This window comes from Anopheles marshallii, chromosome 2, assembly GCF_943734725.1.
Source record: "Anopheles marshallii chromosome 2, idAnoMarsDA_429_01, whole genome shotgun sequence".
Classification (NCBI taxonomy): Eukaryota; Metazoa; Arthropoda; class Insecta; order Diptera; family Culicidae; genus Anopheles; species Anopheles marshallii.
Window position 1 is genome coordinate 57596430 of NC_071326.1, and position 17088 is coordinate 57613517.

General features: G+C 41.5%; 4 protein-coding genes across 4 annotated transcripts; 1 reads left to right on the forward strand and 3 right to left on the reverse strand.

Moving 5' to 3' along the window:
* Positions 1 to 1650: 1650 nt before the first annotated feature.
* Positions 1651 to 8247, reverse strand: LOC128709450 (ATP-dependent helicase brm). Its single transcript, XM_053804447.1, has 3 exons — positions 7729 to 8247; positions 1880 to 6203; positions 1651 to 1814 (listed from the first exon to the last, which is right to left on the reverse strand). Exons 1-3 carry the CDS (start codon positions 8245 to 8247, stop codon positions 1651 to 1653), a joined length of 5007 nt encoding a protein of 1668 aa, XP_053660422.1.
* On the forward strand, positions 6658 to 7587 carry LOC128709451 (uncharacterized). Its single transcript, XM_053804448.1, has 2 exons — positions 6658 to 7128; positions 7210 to 7587. The coding sequence occupies exons 1-2, from the start codon at positions 6658 to 6660 to the stop codon at positions 7585 to 7587; spliced, it is 849 nt and encodes a 282-aa protein (XP_053660423.1).
* A 1033-nt stretch (positions 8248 to 9280) lies between the features above and the next one.
* LOC128709587 (acyl carrier protein, mitochondrial) lies at positions 9281 to 10375 on the reverse strand. The gene is made up of 5 exons (XM_053804593.1): positions 10211 to 10375; positions 10122 to 10127; positions 9819 to 9944; positions 9558 to 9645; positions 9281 to 9489 (listed from the first exon to the last, which is right to left on the reverse strand). The coding sequence occupies exons 1-5, from the start codon at positions 10373 to 10375 to the stop codon at positions 9398 to 9400; spliced, it is 477 nt and encodes a 158-aa protein (XP_053660568.1). The 3' UTR covers positions 9281 to 9397.
* Positions 10376 to 12868: 2493 nt separating this feature from the next.
* LOC128709586 (SPRY domain-containing SOCS box protein 3) lies at positions 12869 to 16331 on the reverse strand. The gene is made up of 3 exons (XM_053804592.1): positions 16299 to 16331; positions 15814 to 16170; positions 12869 to 13621 (listed from the first exon to the last, which is right to left on the reverse strand). The coding sequence occupies exons 1-3, from the start codon at positions 16329 to 16331 to the stop codon at positions 12869 to 12871; spliced, it is 1143 nt and encodes a 380-aa protein (XP_053660567.1).
* Positions 16332 to 17088: the final 757 nt, after the last annotated feature.

Below are 17088 nucleotides of genomic sequence, written 5' to 3' on the forward strand. Positions count from 1 at the left end.
CCTGGGGAGAGAATGTATAAAAAAAATGCTTTTACAAGCTATTCTGGGAAAGTTGCCGCTTTTGTAAAAAAGTATGTTCTTGTTTCAGTACTTTCATAAACATTGCAAAGATGCTTCCAACATCATGACATGTACTAACCCTACAGAGAAACTTCGAAATACTTATTGAAATATGGTTACTCGTTTATGGAATCAAGCGCTTACTACAGAACTTACATAAATTGCAGTGTGTGTAGTGCATACCTCTAATGTGGAGAATATGGAAAATAACGATGGATAGATGAAATAGCGTTCGATTTACAGTCCGTGGATATTTTTTTAAACCTAAACTGAACTTTTTGATTAACGGATATTCCGGTTGAAAATTCTAATATAAAAGAATATTTCGTTGATTTCATTCACAAAAACCTCTAAAAACAATGACTTGTTGGTGAAATCCTAGACAAACTACGAGACGATAATTTAAATTGCCGTGGTCAGACTATGAAGAGAGCATTACGGCTGGAGAATGTAGTGAATTGCAGATGTTATTATTGGAAAATATCGTAATCGTTGTATTTTAAAGTATTCTACACCTAGTGCTAACTAAACAGGATGTACTGGAATATATCAATAGTTGGCTAGCTAATCGGGCGATACCAGTTAATCCGAAGAATAATATAACCATTAAATGATTTCCATGAAGCTTTCCACGATAATAGATATTAAGCGGGGAAACGGTTAGAAACCCGGTTAACCATTATACCAAAGTATGGAATTTTCATTGAGGTATAGTTTGTTATTAAAGTTACATAAAATAGCTAATCATTATCCACTCAAAAGTATAGACCAGAGTGATTAAAGATTTTTGATTTTGATTCACGGAACGAATCTTACATCAATTGAATGGAATGAACTGTGGCACAACTAACTGCAAATGCTTTTAAATATTTTACAGATGAAACTGTAAGAAACGGTTAAGCTTCGGATATGTTTTACTGTTCGGATGATATTTTCAAAGAAAAACGCTACAAATTTTAAGTTGATTACATTACACTTATTAATTTCTAGAGCATCGACTTGTATGAGTCTGTCTAATAATATTAATAATAGTAGCAGTGCCTAAGGGTAAAGAAACCCAAATCTTCCGTGGTTTATCTTTACACAGCGATTACAATGACTGTCCTAGCTACACTAACACAGAGCCATAAATATTCACCCCAAAAGAAAAGAATATACCATCCATTAAGTCTAATATTAAGGAAGGAAAAGAAAAGGAATTTGCCTTCGTACATAGGTGATCGATAACATACGTGAACAATCCATGTTTGGTTTTTTAAAACCCGTATGAAAGCAAAACGTATTGGTACTTTTTTAAATTTCTATTTATTACGGTCCACGTTTCCACGTTGTTCCAGATATTGCTACGATGTCACCTTTGTTGCACAATTATTGTTGTCATACGATTAAAAGGATAAATTATACGTTATAAATGAACTATGATTCTATTTAAACGAGTGGTGAGTAGTTCACAAAACTAAAGTGTAGCGAGTGGTACTTAATTTTTTTATCATCATAATACACACTGACACTGATATTAAACCTCCTAATACATGCGTTTGTCGACATCTGTCATTGAAAGATAAAACCCTCTGCAAATGTTCCGTTTATCTAATCAATATCGTCATCATCGTCAGAAATGGTATATTTCTTCTGAGCCCGTTTCCTCCTTACCGGTGTCGTTTTCTTTGCAGACGAGCTGGACGATGTTGATCCTTTTGAAATTTTAAGTTTCATTTTTACGCTTCCTCCCTCCTCATCTGATTCATCTTCCTCTGTAAATTCAAAAAATGGTTAGTTTTCACAATTAGTACAAAGTATTATAATCTCTATGGCATACCTTCTTCGTTGGACTCCTCTTCCTCGTGTGTGTCCAGGATCTTTGCCTTTGCATTGCTAAACACCGACTGCAACTCTAGACTGTCTTCATAGATGAGAGACGCCTCTTCGTTGTACGTCTGAGCATTTTGACACAGTAAGAAGAAATCGTTCTCCAAGTCGGCAAAATCGACGTATTTCGCCTCCTCAATGCGTGCCAATATTTTCTTGATATCGATCGGTTTTTTGATCACCTCGTAATAGTCGGGCAAATCGCGTCGCGACGGCAACTTGAGGAACGGTTTGCTCAGCACGCGTCCGTCAGCATCGGTGTACTTGATCACTGCTTTCAGTACCTTCTTCATTTGTTTCCTTATCTTCGGATCGGTAATGCCCTTCTTGCGCTTCGTCATCGTCGAAACAATGCTCTCGTCGTCCGAATCATCCCTTCCTCTGCCCTTTCGCTTTCTTCCCTTTCGTTTCTTTTCTCGTTCCTCTTCCTCGAGCTCCTCATCGAAATCAGCCCCGTCATCGATTGCCTTGAGCCACTCCTTCTCCGTCAAGCTATCGGTATAGTCTACTTCCTTTCGTTGGCGTGAACCACGACCCAGTATTGATGTTTCTTCCTCGTAATCCCATCGGTCAACTTCCTCGTCATCCTTCACCAGCCAGTCGGGTAGTTCGGCTTCGTCCAGCAGACGAGGCTTCACTTCTTCCGCCTTTCGTTCGGCATCCATCTTCTTGAACAGCTCCAACTCGTCGTCGGTGCGCGATATCATCAAATTAATCATCTCATCATCTGGTACCTCGTTTTCCTCTTCCTCATCCATCTCGTCCTGGTGCAAAATGCTTTGCAAAAATTGCTGCCGTTCGCTACCAGTTGATTTTTGATCGAACATACCGGCCTGAATGACTTTTTCGTCCATGTTTAGCTTATAGCGGGCGGCAGCCAGAATTCGCTCCTCTACAGAATTCACCGTCATCAGTCGCAAAACACGCACTTCGTTTCGTTGTCCAATTCGATGGGCACGATCCTGTGCTTGCAGATCTTGATGGGGATTCCAATCGGAATCGAAAATAACGACTGTGTCTGCCGTTTGCAGGTTCAAACCTAAACCACCGGCACGTGTGGACAGTAGGAAGAGGAAATAGTCGGAATTTTTTGAATTGAATTTTTTCAACAAATCTCCACGCTCCTCTGACTTGGTGGTACCGTCGAGACGCAGATACCCGAAGCCTCGCCATGAGAGATAATCTTCTATAATCGTCATGCATTGTGTCATTTGACAGAAGAGTAATACGCGATGTCCGGTAGCTTTCAGCTTGGGTAGGATACGATCCAGTAGCTCAAATTTGCCAGATGCACGGTACAAATCTGGACCTGTAACCGTTCCTTGTACACCAATATGATCGCAATACTTTTCCTCTATATGCTGAAACATGAACGGATGATTGCAGAGCTTACGTAGTTGGACAATCGTGTTCATTAGAGCCTTCGCACCACCCTTACCCTTGTTGCCCTTTTCAGATCCATCGGTCAACAACACTCCCTTGCTTTGCATGTGTTTGTACAGCACACGCTGCAACCCGGACATGTCACATTTAATTATGTACTCTACCTTGTCGGGTAACTGCGATTCGACTTCCTTTTTCAAACGTCGCAACAGGAATGGGCGCAACACCTTATGCAGACGACGAATGATGAGAATCGTTTCTTCCTCGTTCAACTCTACCTTTTCACCTGTTGTAGCGAACGGTGCGTTAAACCACTGCTCGAACGTCGAACAGGACTTAAAAATAGAGGGTAACAAAAAGTTTAGCAGTGCCCACAACTCCGGAAGTTTGTTCTGTAACGGTGTGCCTGTAAGCAACAATCGATGTGGCGCATTATAGTGAGTGTTGAGCACTTGCGTCAGCTTGCAGTGGTGATTCTTCATTCGATGACCCTCGTCGATAATCATATACTTCCAGGAAATTTTGGCCAGTACTGCCTTATCCTTGATCACGTATTCATAGGTAGTCAGCAGCACATTGAACTTAGTTGCTTTCATCTGATTTTGAACAGCGCGGCGGCCGGCAGGGGAACCCTTGTACGCAACTACACCGACTGCCGGGGCCCACTTTTCGAACTCCAACACCCAATTCGAGAGAGTCGAAAGCGGTACAATAACCAAGTATGGACCGTTGTTTTTCTTCTTTTCCATCAAATAGGTGACAAGGGCAATCGTTTGAATCGTCTTACCGAGACCCATTTCGTCGGCCAATATGCCGTTAAGATTATTATTAAACAGCGATACCAACCACTCAAGACCCTTGATCTGATATTCCTTCAGCTTTCCATTCACCAGTATCGACGCTTGCTCGGTAACCTTCTCGTGAACAGTGTGCGCAATGCTGTAGTACGTCTGCTCTTCTGTCTTGTACTCGTCATCTTCCACCTTTGCCTTTTGGATAACTTCCTTTGTCTTGGCATCATCAGAAAGCTCCTGCTCGCGCGTTTTCTTTTTTCCTCCTTCCGATTCCTCTTCATCGTCGTCGGCGTCACCATCGGAAATAACATATTCCCAACCGGGGTGCAATTGAAGCCAGCTGTGCAAATCGCGCAAGAACGGTGCATCATCACCTGAAATCATCTTGCCGGTAGCTGTCTCCATCACCGTCACCCGACAGTCTGATGCTTCGCAATGTTCATCCAAATGCTCGATATCTCCGCTCTCGAGAATGTGACGTTTTAATTGCTTCTTGCGCTGTATCTCATCGTCTTGCTTTTTCTTTTGATCCACCTTGTGTTGTTTGACCATCTCGGTAAGATTACTGATGTACTCATCCGTTTGCGAAAGCAAAAAGGCCAAACGTTTGTCCTTTTTCTGATCGATAAGCTTACGATAACCTTCTTCATCTTCCGCCATCAAGCGACGCATACGTTCCTTTTCAATGCGCTCCTGTTCCTTTTTCTGTTCTCGTTCAGCATTTGCATGGTAGTTCATGATACCCTTGTTCAAGCGACCCAACTTTGCGATATTGTTACGATGGTAGTCTTTGAAATCTTTGCCATGCTGCAACACAGAGGCTAGGAATTCCTGATGCTTCTGGCGCCGTTTGCGTTCTGCTTCGAGCTTCTGTTGCTTTTCCAGCTTCTCCGTGGCACGTGCCTCTCGCAAACCCTGCCGCTTGGTACGTTTATACGCTTTTACATTGACCGCCGTTTCGAGCGTTGTGTCGCGCCGTGTACATTGGACGATTTCGCTCCGCAGCTGCCGCTGGAAGTTGAGTACTCGCAATGCGCGCAGTTCTATCAGTGCTTTCATTCGCAGATCTTCCGGCATTGAAGCTGGCAAATTATTAAGCTCCTCCAAGCGAAGTGCAATTCGTGCGGCCAGACGATTTTCACGCTCTTGCAATATTGTTAACGGATCCAGTCCGGCTGGTTTGGCCACGGTGGTTACGCGGTTTTGCTTCGGCATCGTTTGCATCGTCGGTGCTTGTGCCGCTGGTCTTGGACCCGGACCACCAGCCGGTCCTTGTGAGCTGGGACGTGCAGGTTGTCCGACTGAGTTGAGCATTTGCTGCTGTTGTTGCGGATGTACATGTGATGCACCTGAATGGGGCTGTTGCATTTGTTGCTGCTGATGGTGCTGACCATGTCCAACTTGGGGTGGACCACCCATTGTCATACCTGGCATTGGGCTTGGATTTGGTGGTATTCCACCACCGGTCCCTACCGGCGGTTTGTTAGACCCGATCGCATCTGAAGCTCCCGGTGGTGCCTGCTTTCCGGGCGTACCCTGCATGACAGGTGGCGGCCCTCCAGGATGATTCGTCCCCTGGGGAGGTCCTGGCGTTTGTTGTTGCTGGGGACCCTGTTGCTGATGTGGCGGTTGCGATTGTTGCTGCGCTACTTGAGGCGCCATTCCTGGTTGTGGTGAAGGCCCTCCGGGAGCGTTCGGGTAGGGACTGGCTGGAGGTGTGGGACATTGCGGAGGTGTTCCATCGGTACGTTGGGCTAAAATTTGTGATGCCAACTGTTTGCTAATCGGCTGATGGCGAACCAACAAGCGATATGCCATGATTTGGCCTCGCAATTGGTGAAGCTGTGGAGCGTTTAAATTTTGTTGCTTGGAATTAGCACGTAATGCTAGCAGTTGAGAATAACGTGGATCTTCTTGCAACCCTTTCTCTTCCATGGAGTCAATTGCTCTCTGCAAAGCGTTTAAATTTTCCTGCCCCGGTGGTGGTGGTGGAGGAGTTGCTCCAGGTATCATTCCAGGATTTGCGGCTCCGGGAGGCATTGCTTGACCTGGTACTGGGCCACCCACACCTTGCATCGGCACCGGCGGAGGAGGTCCCTGTAAATAATACAAAGTACAGTATAAACATATATTACATGATTGCAGATTAAAACGAAAATGAACATGTTACACATATTCTTGTCCGGTGAGGCATGATGATGGACACAATAACCTTAACTTGTTTTTTTTTTTCACATGCATTTGCCGACGAGTTTGTGAGCCAGCAAACAATACAATCTTTGCTGATTTACATTGTGCAAACGTTAATACAGGAACGAACGATGGTCACGAACCACTGCATCGCGTTTCGTATTTACACGGCTTATCTGACACACACATACTAGCACAAATGCTGTCAAGCCAAAAGTCATTGGGCGTTTGCGTGATGCTGGCACTGCTTTCATACCAAGTTGAACAGGGAACGACGGCGGTGGTATATTTCGCAGCGTGTTATAGTTTGTCGCAAAAGATTCCAAAAGATTTTCAGGGTCATCGTTATCAACGCTGCATCATGTGTGACGAAAAAGAAATCAGAGCAGCTTTCGACGTTGCGGTGGAGCTGGTGAAACAATGTAATCAAATAGTATTGGAGGCATTCCGCTCTGCCTCCAAGCGGGTTGAAGTGAAAGGTAAACACTGGGATTTAGTAACCGAATACGATCAACGTGTAGAGAACATCTTGATTGCCGGATTGCAGCAACACTTTCCTCATCACAAGTTCTGTGCAGAAGAATCATCATTTGCAAACGGGACCCAACTGGAGCTCGGTCCAGAACCTACATGGATAATTGACCCAATTGATGGGACGGTCAATTTCGTACGAGGCATTCCTTTCACGTGTATTTCCGTTGCTTTAGCGGTCAATGGTGAAATTCACATAGGTATTATAGCGAATCCTACGACCAACGAAATCTACACCGCCGTTAGAGGGCAAGGGTCTTTTTTGAATGGTTCCCGCATCGAAACACGCGGAACGAAAGAGGTACGTAGAGAGTGAGCATTTGGTCTATTTTTTATCCACAAGTATTCTTCATCGATAATATTTTAAATTTAATTTATACAGCTGAAGGAAGCTTTAGTGGGACATGAATTTTCAATCGGAAGCTACAAACCCATTCGGGCAGCTCTTTTTGAGCGCGGTCAACGATTCATCAAAGAATGCGTTGGGTTGCGTGCCTTTGGTTCAGCTGCCCTTACATTAGCATACATTGCTAGTGGACAGATAGATGTGTACAGTATACAGTTTCTTAAGCCATGGGACATTGCTGCAGGCTCTTTGCTTATCCAGGAAGCTGGAGGCACGGTCATTAGCATCACAGGCGGAAAATACGACATCATGAAGCCGGATATTATAGCCGCCAGCAGCGAGCCATTGGCACAGAGGGTACTGCAAGTTATACGTGAAGTAGATGAGGATTTGCTACAACTAAAGCCAACGTAGCCGACTTTAATATAATATAGTATCAATAAATTAACATTGAAAGAATTCCTGACTAAGCAATCAATTCGAATAAGGAGCCTTAGGTTTACGCTTCTCGTCACTACATTAGAAAGAAGGACAACATTTGCTTACTATACATACCGTGTTTGGTGGCATTGAATGGCCTGGATATCCCCCCGGTACCATCCCTGGGGGTAACGATGGACCTTGTCCTGGATGTCCGGCCATACCGGGATGCGGTGGAACCGAATGCCCCATTACCGGATGAGGTGGATGTTGTGGCATATGCTGGGCTCCTGCCGGAGGCATATGATGAGGCGGTCCTCCGGGACCGTGTCCAGGTGCTCCTTGTGGACCCGGGGGTGGGCCATTCATGTGTGATGGGTGCTGAGGTGGCGGAGGCCCATGCGGATTAGGAGGCTGAGTACTGTGTGGCGGTGGAGGTCCTTGCATCGACATGTGTGACCCGGGCGGAGGTCCTGGCTGCGGGGGTACGTGATGACCAGGGGTTGGCATGTGAGACGGTAACTGATTTTGACCAGGGTGGGGCGGGGGAGGTGCTTGCTGGTAAGGACTGTGCGGCGAAGGTGATGGTGCTGGGCTTTGGGATGGTGCTTGCGGCGGAGGCATTGGACTATTTTGTGGCGTTGGACTAGCCATCGATGTACGTTAACACTCTAGCTTTGAAGTATTCACAATAGCCAGTACGTACAACCAGCATAAGCTTCAGCGAACCACCGATCCATTAATGGTATACGCACTTCCGACACCACTTTGCTGAATTACACTGCGGCTTGCCTTTGCAATAGAAAATGGCTGCCGATGGGTATGGTTGCACTGCACGGACTCACAACAAACAACGCTACTCCAAATCACTCCGAACTGATATCGCGATTTGAATGAATACAATCCACACTATCGAATACAGTTCTTATCAATTCACACTATTTTGCTATTATTCCAGAAGATTTATGCAACTTTTTAATCAACGCATCTCGTACAGTCACACATACCGCTTTGTTCGTGGTTGAATGAAATTAATGTCAGATGAGCAAATGATTCTCATTTTTCCGGCGTTCGTGCCAAAGCTTCTCACTTCTGGTAGATTCGAACAGTTTTTTTTCTCACTTTTCGTTCCATTTCTGCTCACATGGGCGAATTTCGAGCAAGATCCGTGTTGCCAACATCGATGGTTTTCACATGACGTTCGTTTTGAATACTCTACAATGGTCGCGTGGATTTTTTTTTGTTCAAATGAAAACGGCAATGTTAAACATAAACAAATATTTAAATATAATTTGTTTTACTTTATTGAATAACACCACTGATCGAGTCGCGAACCACATTAAATAGCAGATTGCTATGAAAAAAACGTTAACTCGTAGTGGAAATTATGTAAATGTGTGTATTGTACAAACCCAAACAGTACATAAATGTTCGCTACAGATTAGATGGTAGATTACCACAAACAATCCTAAAAAATATAAAAATAAACTATGTTTTCAACAAGAGCGACGACATAGCAGATACATTTTATTGTGGTTATGTTATTATTCTATTTGTTTGCTCTTTTGCAACACGGAGTGGTTGGAAAACCTCATTCATTAGATGTGTTGTTACGTTCCATGAGCAGATATTGTGCTCTCTTTGTTAGATTTACACACGGCATCCTTTCTTGCTAACAGCACAGGTGACGTTGGTGACCATGAATTGTATCTGTTAAAAACATTCATCATCAAATTCTCACACTAAGATCTACAGCATCTGACAAAAACTGGGTTTTTACAGTTGGGCCCTGCTTATGAAAACCTTATTCATAAATATCTTCTTTGTCAGCGATATACTGCACAATGTCGGCAGGTCTGAAAAGCTTTTCTGCGTCTCCATCGGGAATTTCAAAGCCTGCAATAAGAGAACCACACGGCAGAATATAGCTAAGCGCAGTTTTCATTCCGTTTTATATTTCTTACCGAATTCGTCTTCCATGGCCATTATCACCTCGACATGATCCAGCGAATCGAGCCCGAGGTCATTGATGAAGTGCGATTCCAGTGTCAGCTGAAAGCAAAGTACAATGCACATGACATTAACATTTGTAGTTGCATTTTGTGCTTCCCTAAACCGTAGTACTGCAAAAACAATCGCTGGCAACGAGATGATTTGGGTTTTAGGCAGGTTCTAAAACTGATTGGCAATTTGATAAAAAATACTACTGCAGCAACAAAACGTACCTTTTCGGGATTGACTTTGTCGTACAGCTTAAGCACCAACAGGACACGCTCTTTGATCAGCTGAAGTGTTAGCGGTTCTTTAGCACTGTAATTTCTGACTATCTCTAGTTGCCATCGACCGTTTTGCTACAGACGGCAGGGGGGAAGCGAGGGAGAGAAAAAGAAAAACAAATGCTATCAAATCACTAAAAATCGCACCTTGTTCGCTGTAACTTTATCATAAGTTCCTACAACTTTCAGCACACGTTGTTTGATCTCATCAACGTTTGGTTTGGCGGAAAAGAATCTTTGTCCGTTCCATACTTTCGGCTGCGGCAAAGGAGTATCGGAAAAGTGTGTTACATAAATGGGGCTCCGGCACGAACCAGACAAAATAACACAGGGTTTCTAACCTCAAAGGGGGAGAGCAGCGCAGAGGCCGGGGCTGTCAAAAACTTCTCGTTACACCGATCCCGCCGGAGCACCACGACCGAGGACATCGACCGTGCCAGTATGCAACGAAGTAAGCACGTATTTCGGCAGGCCAGGCCGCGTACACTATTCATCAACGATGCCATATTCTGGTACGGTTTTACCGATTTCGGATGGCAGTTTATAACTCGCGAATTCTTCGCCTCCTGCTTGAACGTCGGAGAAAGAGATAGTGATGCGTTGCGATGAAATTGGTGCCTTGAAAAATTGGAAACACGGTGAGAATAGTTTGACAGAAAAACATCGCAAATGATCAACGTTTATACTTGTTGAATTCGTTGTTCAACATAGCCACTGAACCGAAAGCAGGTTTCACAGCATGAGCATGCAATTCTGGAGAAAATCCGATTTGGAACATTTCCTGTTTGTGAGTAGAATTTATAATGGCTCATCTAACATTTCTGTAATTCGCATAATATAAATCAGAAACGTATTGTAAGAAATGTGGTTTGATTCAAAACAATATCCTCGCGTGTCGACAATGGGTTACCAGGGGCTTTGTTTTATTATTGGTTTGATTTTAACTGGTTAATAATATAAGCCATATACAGGCAGTCTCCGAGATACGCTATTATAACGGACTGCTATAACCCGGGGCAAATTCGCGTATCTCGAATTTCCGCGTAAGTCGAACCCGGGAGTAAACCCGTTTATACTTCAAAGTTAGATGGTCGACTTCCTTCTCTGCATTTAATTTATTTAGCAAACCAGGCTACTTTTTGAAAGAATACAGACTTTTCCCGAGTTACGCGAAGAATGCGTGCCAGAGAAATTCGCGTAATTCGGATTTCCTTTATAATATCGTTTATAGTTAGTATAGAAATCGTAGAAATAGTTAGTTAGAATCTCAAAGTATTGACAATTCGTGTAATTTGGTATGTGAGTTGAAGTTTGTATTTATCAAATTTCAAATTTGCCTAAAAATACGTTACATTTTCATATTAAAAACATTAATTTTGGTAAAAATGTACTCTATTTGACGAAATGAACTCAAACATATCAATTATTAACGTGCTTCGTAACGTGCACAGAAAAAGTCGATTATTGAATACTAACTATAAACGATATTATAAAGGGAATCGAGTTACGCGAATATCTCTGGCACGCATTATTCGCGTAACTCGGGAGAAGACTGTATCTCTAATTCGCGTAACTCGAGTGTCGCGAAACTCGGGTAAAGTCTGTACATTAAAATAAACTAAAAGCAAATGTTTTATATGACAAAGGAAACTATTTTAGACCAATTTAACGCCTTTTTGCTTGGATTTTGTGCTATAAACCAACTCAGCTTTTAAATTTTCCAAAAACCGCGTATCTCCGAATCCGCGTATCTCGGGGACTGCCTGTACAGTCTTTTCCCGAGTTACGCGAATTCGAGATACGCGAATTCCAAAATATTGACAATTCGTGTAAATTTGCTTGTGGAATTAAAGTTTGTATTTTGCTACGCGAAAATTTGGGTTACACGAATTGCTTTGGCACGCATTATTCGCCTAACTCTGGAAAAGACTGTATTATCATTACTTCAAAAACTTTTTTTTATTCATGTAGAACGGAAAAGCCGCATTGTTATTGGCGACTTAATTCAAGATACAATGATTGGGTTGGGAGACATTTCCTTATCCGAACTGATAAAGGGCACTTTCTTCCGGGTTTATTTGGCCGTTAAATGTTTGTTATTACCAAAACTTTATCATAAAATTGTTAATATTTCATTTGTTGGCCTTTATTCGGCCTTCAATTTGTCGATTCTGTCATAGTTTGATTTTTTGATAATTGAAAACACCAAACAAACAAATATAATAGAAGCAGCTAAAACATTACAAAGAAAGTTTCACTGATAGTTGGTAAAGAAAGTGGTACAAACTCATTGACGAAATCAGAAATTCAATAACTTGTTCCTTAGTTCTTTAAAATAGAGTAAAATATCTTCACCGTAACATACGAGGAGTGGAATGAAAGATTAATTTAGACATGTTTTAAAATTTAATTTAATCTTAAGGAAGCTCTACAAATAAACGTGATGAAGTAATAGATTATTCTAGCGGGTTTTTGTTGATGTGTATGTACGCGGAACTGTTCGTTAAAATTTTAAAGCATAGCTTGCACCACATTGCTGTTGTAATTGAAGTTGAAGTTTAATGTGTGCTGAAAGTGAATTTAATATGTTTTTTCGTGAATATGGTCAGGCCACCTTATAGACTTATTTTTACCACATAGAACATAGCCGGATAGTCAGTACTTGCTGCGGGGAACGTTCCGAATCGGCTTTTGTAAAGGCTTTTTCCTGTGGAACCTTAACCGTATCCAAATACACCATCGGACAGCCCCAGAGAATTTAAGTTTTCTATTCATTAAAGTTTTAAAACATTAATGAGAATGATTTAAAATAAATAGGCAATTGAACATAGAAAATTTACTAACATTGTTAGTACAAACTTTGATCTTAATTTTTACTGCGTGACCAAGACATTATGAAAATTAAGTGGATGGCACTGGTACAGTACACTCTCCTGCAGTCGGATGGTAACCGTGACAAAATGAAAATTACTATAATATAGCTAAAATTCAACAAATTGCTAAAAAAATTGATTCTGTATCATCACAGCTATCTCATCATCCTCACTGTTGGAATCAGTAGCACTACAACGATCATTATGCACTTTCGATGAACTTGTGGTTTTATCATCAAGCTCCTCATTTCTCATCAAGTTATCATAAATCTGCGCTTCTGAATTGATTTCTAACGCTTTAGAGACGCCACTGTCAGCTGTATTAATTGTATCCAAAAGCTTTAATTTTTTACCACAAAGAACTGCTTCGTCCGCCAAATGTAAATTGTTAAGTGCGAAATCTTCGGATTGGCTAGGTTCCCTAAGTTGCAAAAACCACAATTCTTGAACAACAGTCCTTAGGCCTGGTATGGCATTCACCTGTGCCAGAAGTTTCGGGTATTTGGCTATAACCTTCATGCAGTTAAACCTAAGATTATCTTCGAACGAAGCGGCGTTTATAAGCTTGATGGAAGATTTAGCCGATGTAGATGATACCATGGGATAAATTTCAATTCCTTCCTCTCTGGGAATGCCCGAATATGCCCGTCCCAGTGAACGTCGGTTTAGATAGTATTCCAAGGTACCGCGAAACATGTCGACGTAAATGCCTATGATCCGTCCTCGGCTAAATTTTTTTCCATAATATTTTAGTTGTCCGTTGTGTTGGGCTACGCCACGATAGGAGTAACCCCATGATTGGTCATCAATGCCGAGCACGCTTGTGAAAGAAAACTGATGCCGTAGCAAATCTACCTTATCAGTTCCAATGCCAAACATCTATAATGAAACCAGCAAAAAAAAAATATAATTAGTATTTTGTTTGGGTTACTACAGGAAATTAGGAATAAAACAATGACAAGAAGTCAGTTCACTGTACTGTTCTGGAGATATAGCATAGTTGAAAACATTCGTTATTGTAAAAAATGATAAAATTTTGTTACATTTGTGCGTATAGCATTACCAATCAGCGACCAGTACAACGCTACTATATAGGTATCATAAAAACGCGGATTTAAAGCTAAAGCCAATAAAACGATTAACCACGAGCCGACAGTAGTCCTAAATTCCAATCGACTTTTTGATAAAACGTCTAGCCGGAAACCAATCGTCTAGCTGTTACCTATAGCAGGAAAGCAGTATACGTCAGCATCAGACCAATCTTGCTCAATTGGTGTATAAACATTTACGCTTTGCATTCCGAATACAACAGTCACAAGTGATCAGTCTTCTGAGCTCCTTCTTGATTTTTGAATATGGCTAGTGATATGAAAGCTATTTTTCGCGTTGGATATTTTCTATTGGGTGCTCTTGCATTTCTGAGTAATAATGGAGAGGCAACTCGGTGTGATGGCCTTCCCGGAGGAACTTTGCTGATGTATGATACGGCTGAATGTAACCGCTATATAGCCTGTCAGCATGAAACCGATCATGAATGGTATTGTCCCCCAGGAGAATTTTTTAATCCACGCAACCTACAATGTGAATCAAGCTGTCCAACGGAAAGAGGTAATTAACAAACACAAGAGTATTATTATTCCTGCAATCATCCATCCTATCTTTTACACTTTACCCTCAGAGCGACTATGGTGCGGTGGAGTACCCGATGGTGTTTTCATCCGTTTGCCACCCGGACAGGCTCCAGATTGTCAAAAGTATTACACATGTTTTGGTGGAGAAATGTTTCTTAACTCATGTCCTCCAGGATTTTTCTTTTCTCAAATACTGCAAGCATGTGGAGTTAATCAGCAGCAATGTTGAATTGTTTATGTAAAATAAAATATAAAATATAACATAAGATTTTCGAATATTACAACACTGATGACTTTGATAAATTATTTTAAACTATTCACCTATTCGCATATTTACATGAGCGAGATCACAGTATCATGATCGATTGCAAATAACGCATCGATCATAGTGCATGATCAATTAACAAACCAGAAAAGAAGACTTTCTGAGGTTGTATTGACAAAGATAAGAAATTATATGCTAAACAATCCAGGAAACGCATTTTCCAGAATGGATGTATTAAATTGCATATTGCTAAATACAGTAAAAATGATATTTCTAGAATGTTGGTGCTGTACGCTTTAACTTAATTGAACATTACGGGCCAAGAAGTAGTAATAAATTATTGTTTATCAAATTGCACCTCTTTACTAGGTTATCTTTATACTTTGTGGCGTAAATGTTTTCAGCTACTCAGCATAACGCCATGCGTGGTAAAAGGGGTTCCTTTTTGAATCCATTCTCAGACCGATTTGATAAAGTCTAGACGATAAGCATCCATCGTCGAACAGGCTCAATTAAACACGTAGAGAAACCGCGTTCTGCATTAGTTCGTATATTACTCGGTTAGTGAGCAGTATGAAAGGTATGACTTTTCCGCGCTTTTGGTGTACAAGTCACTAGTGTGCTACATGCGTATTGTTTTACTCATACATGCAGGTTTCATGTGGTGTGTCGTCGGAATTATCCTACTTGTGGGAGCGACTGATGCATATTTCTGTGATGGAATACCAGCAGGAATGAAAATCAGATTCCCACTACCGGAAATATGCAATGAATACATCTCCTGTCATCATGGAACCGAACACGAGTGGCGTTGTCCATTGGGACGATTTTTCAGCCAACGCGCACAGCGCTGTGTAAACGCCTGCGATCCAAGCGAAGCGATCAACATTTGTGCAGGATTGATCAACAATATTTTGCTAAGGCCACCACTATCGGAATTCCCTTTCAATTGCCGGCGTCATTATGAGTGCGTCGCAGGAAACATGGTTACGCGAGAGTGTCCTCCGGGAACCTTTTTCTCGCAGCTAGCACAAGGTTGTGGTTCGGTTAGAGAAGACTTTTGCATACCAGATTAGATGAAAAATATTATTTTCTACTTTTTCTGCTCGTATCGGATATATCCAATTAGATGCAATTTTTTTAGGCGTTTGTGACAAAATAAAAAAAAAACTTACGATATCTGTTCCCGATAGAGGAGATAGTATCTTCAGTTCCCAGTAATGATGACGTCCCTGGTGTAACGGTTCGTTGCCACGAATTATGCTAGTGCCTTGACTGTACACTGGATGGAAAATTACTTCCGTTCCTGACACCACGATTTCTACCGTTAATTCTTTGTTCCATGTCCAATCGAGTCTTTTGGATGTATCTTCCCCGCAGCGGCATGGCATCGTTTTTTTCGCAGAAAATTTCCATCGAGATTCGTTTGGATACTCACAATTACAGAACGGCACGGACCAATTATCGTTGCAGCTTGTTCGAAGGAAAGCGACATTTTTGTTAAGTTGAGCAAGACTCATTTCGCTGATAGCCTAGAGATTGGAAAGGCAATTATTATTGGTGGTAGCAGCTTATGAAACATTTATTAAAAAGTACATCCGACTGTCTACTGTGTTTTGCTTCTTGTTGGAATACGTGTAAATCAAGGTAAATGTTGTACCGGCAACGATGCACAGGGGATATAGTGGCGCATCCTTCTTCGGAATATAAACTTTTCCTATCTGAGAAACACTAAGCACAGTCAAGGTCTCGGAACATTACATATTACACGTGGGAAATATAAAAATTGACACAATTAACAGAAACCGAGTGAATTTTCTCAATCAGAAAGAATTTTGTATTGATAAGTTGTAAACAAAACAGTAATACGTCAAATAACGTTGAACGCACGAACACATGGACAAGTTCTCGTTTGACAGTTCCCTTGTAAAGCGAATTATTGTAATCAGCCGTTAGCGTGTTTTTTTTTGTTACACAGCTCCCGCTGATTCAGTAGAATGTGCATGCGTTATGTGCGTGAAAATCAAAACCAGCCGCTTTTAAACTTACGCAATAATCAGTAGCGATAACAATTATTTCGCTTGGGTGAATGATTGTTTTGGCGATCGTTGGTGTGTACAGTGCTATTGAGATATAACATATTTATTGTAATAAATTCTTTTGTTGAATCTATTTATTGTGTAAATTACAGTTATTTAAAAATTTACTGAAAGCGGATTGATTATAATCAGTTTTGCAATTTCTTTGAAGAGATCTGAAACACCTATTTATGTCCACTACGCTACGCAATTTGGATGTTTTCTTCCGCTTCGATTTGTTAATGTGTGCAGACCACTCTACTATACTCGTTAAGCATTTGGAACTCATACCCGTAAAGATTGGGTTAACGTTGATAAGATTGCTTCTTACAGCAAGGTAAGGTTGAAATCAGAAATGAATAATTGTCACAG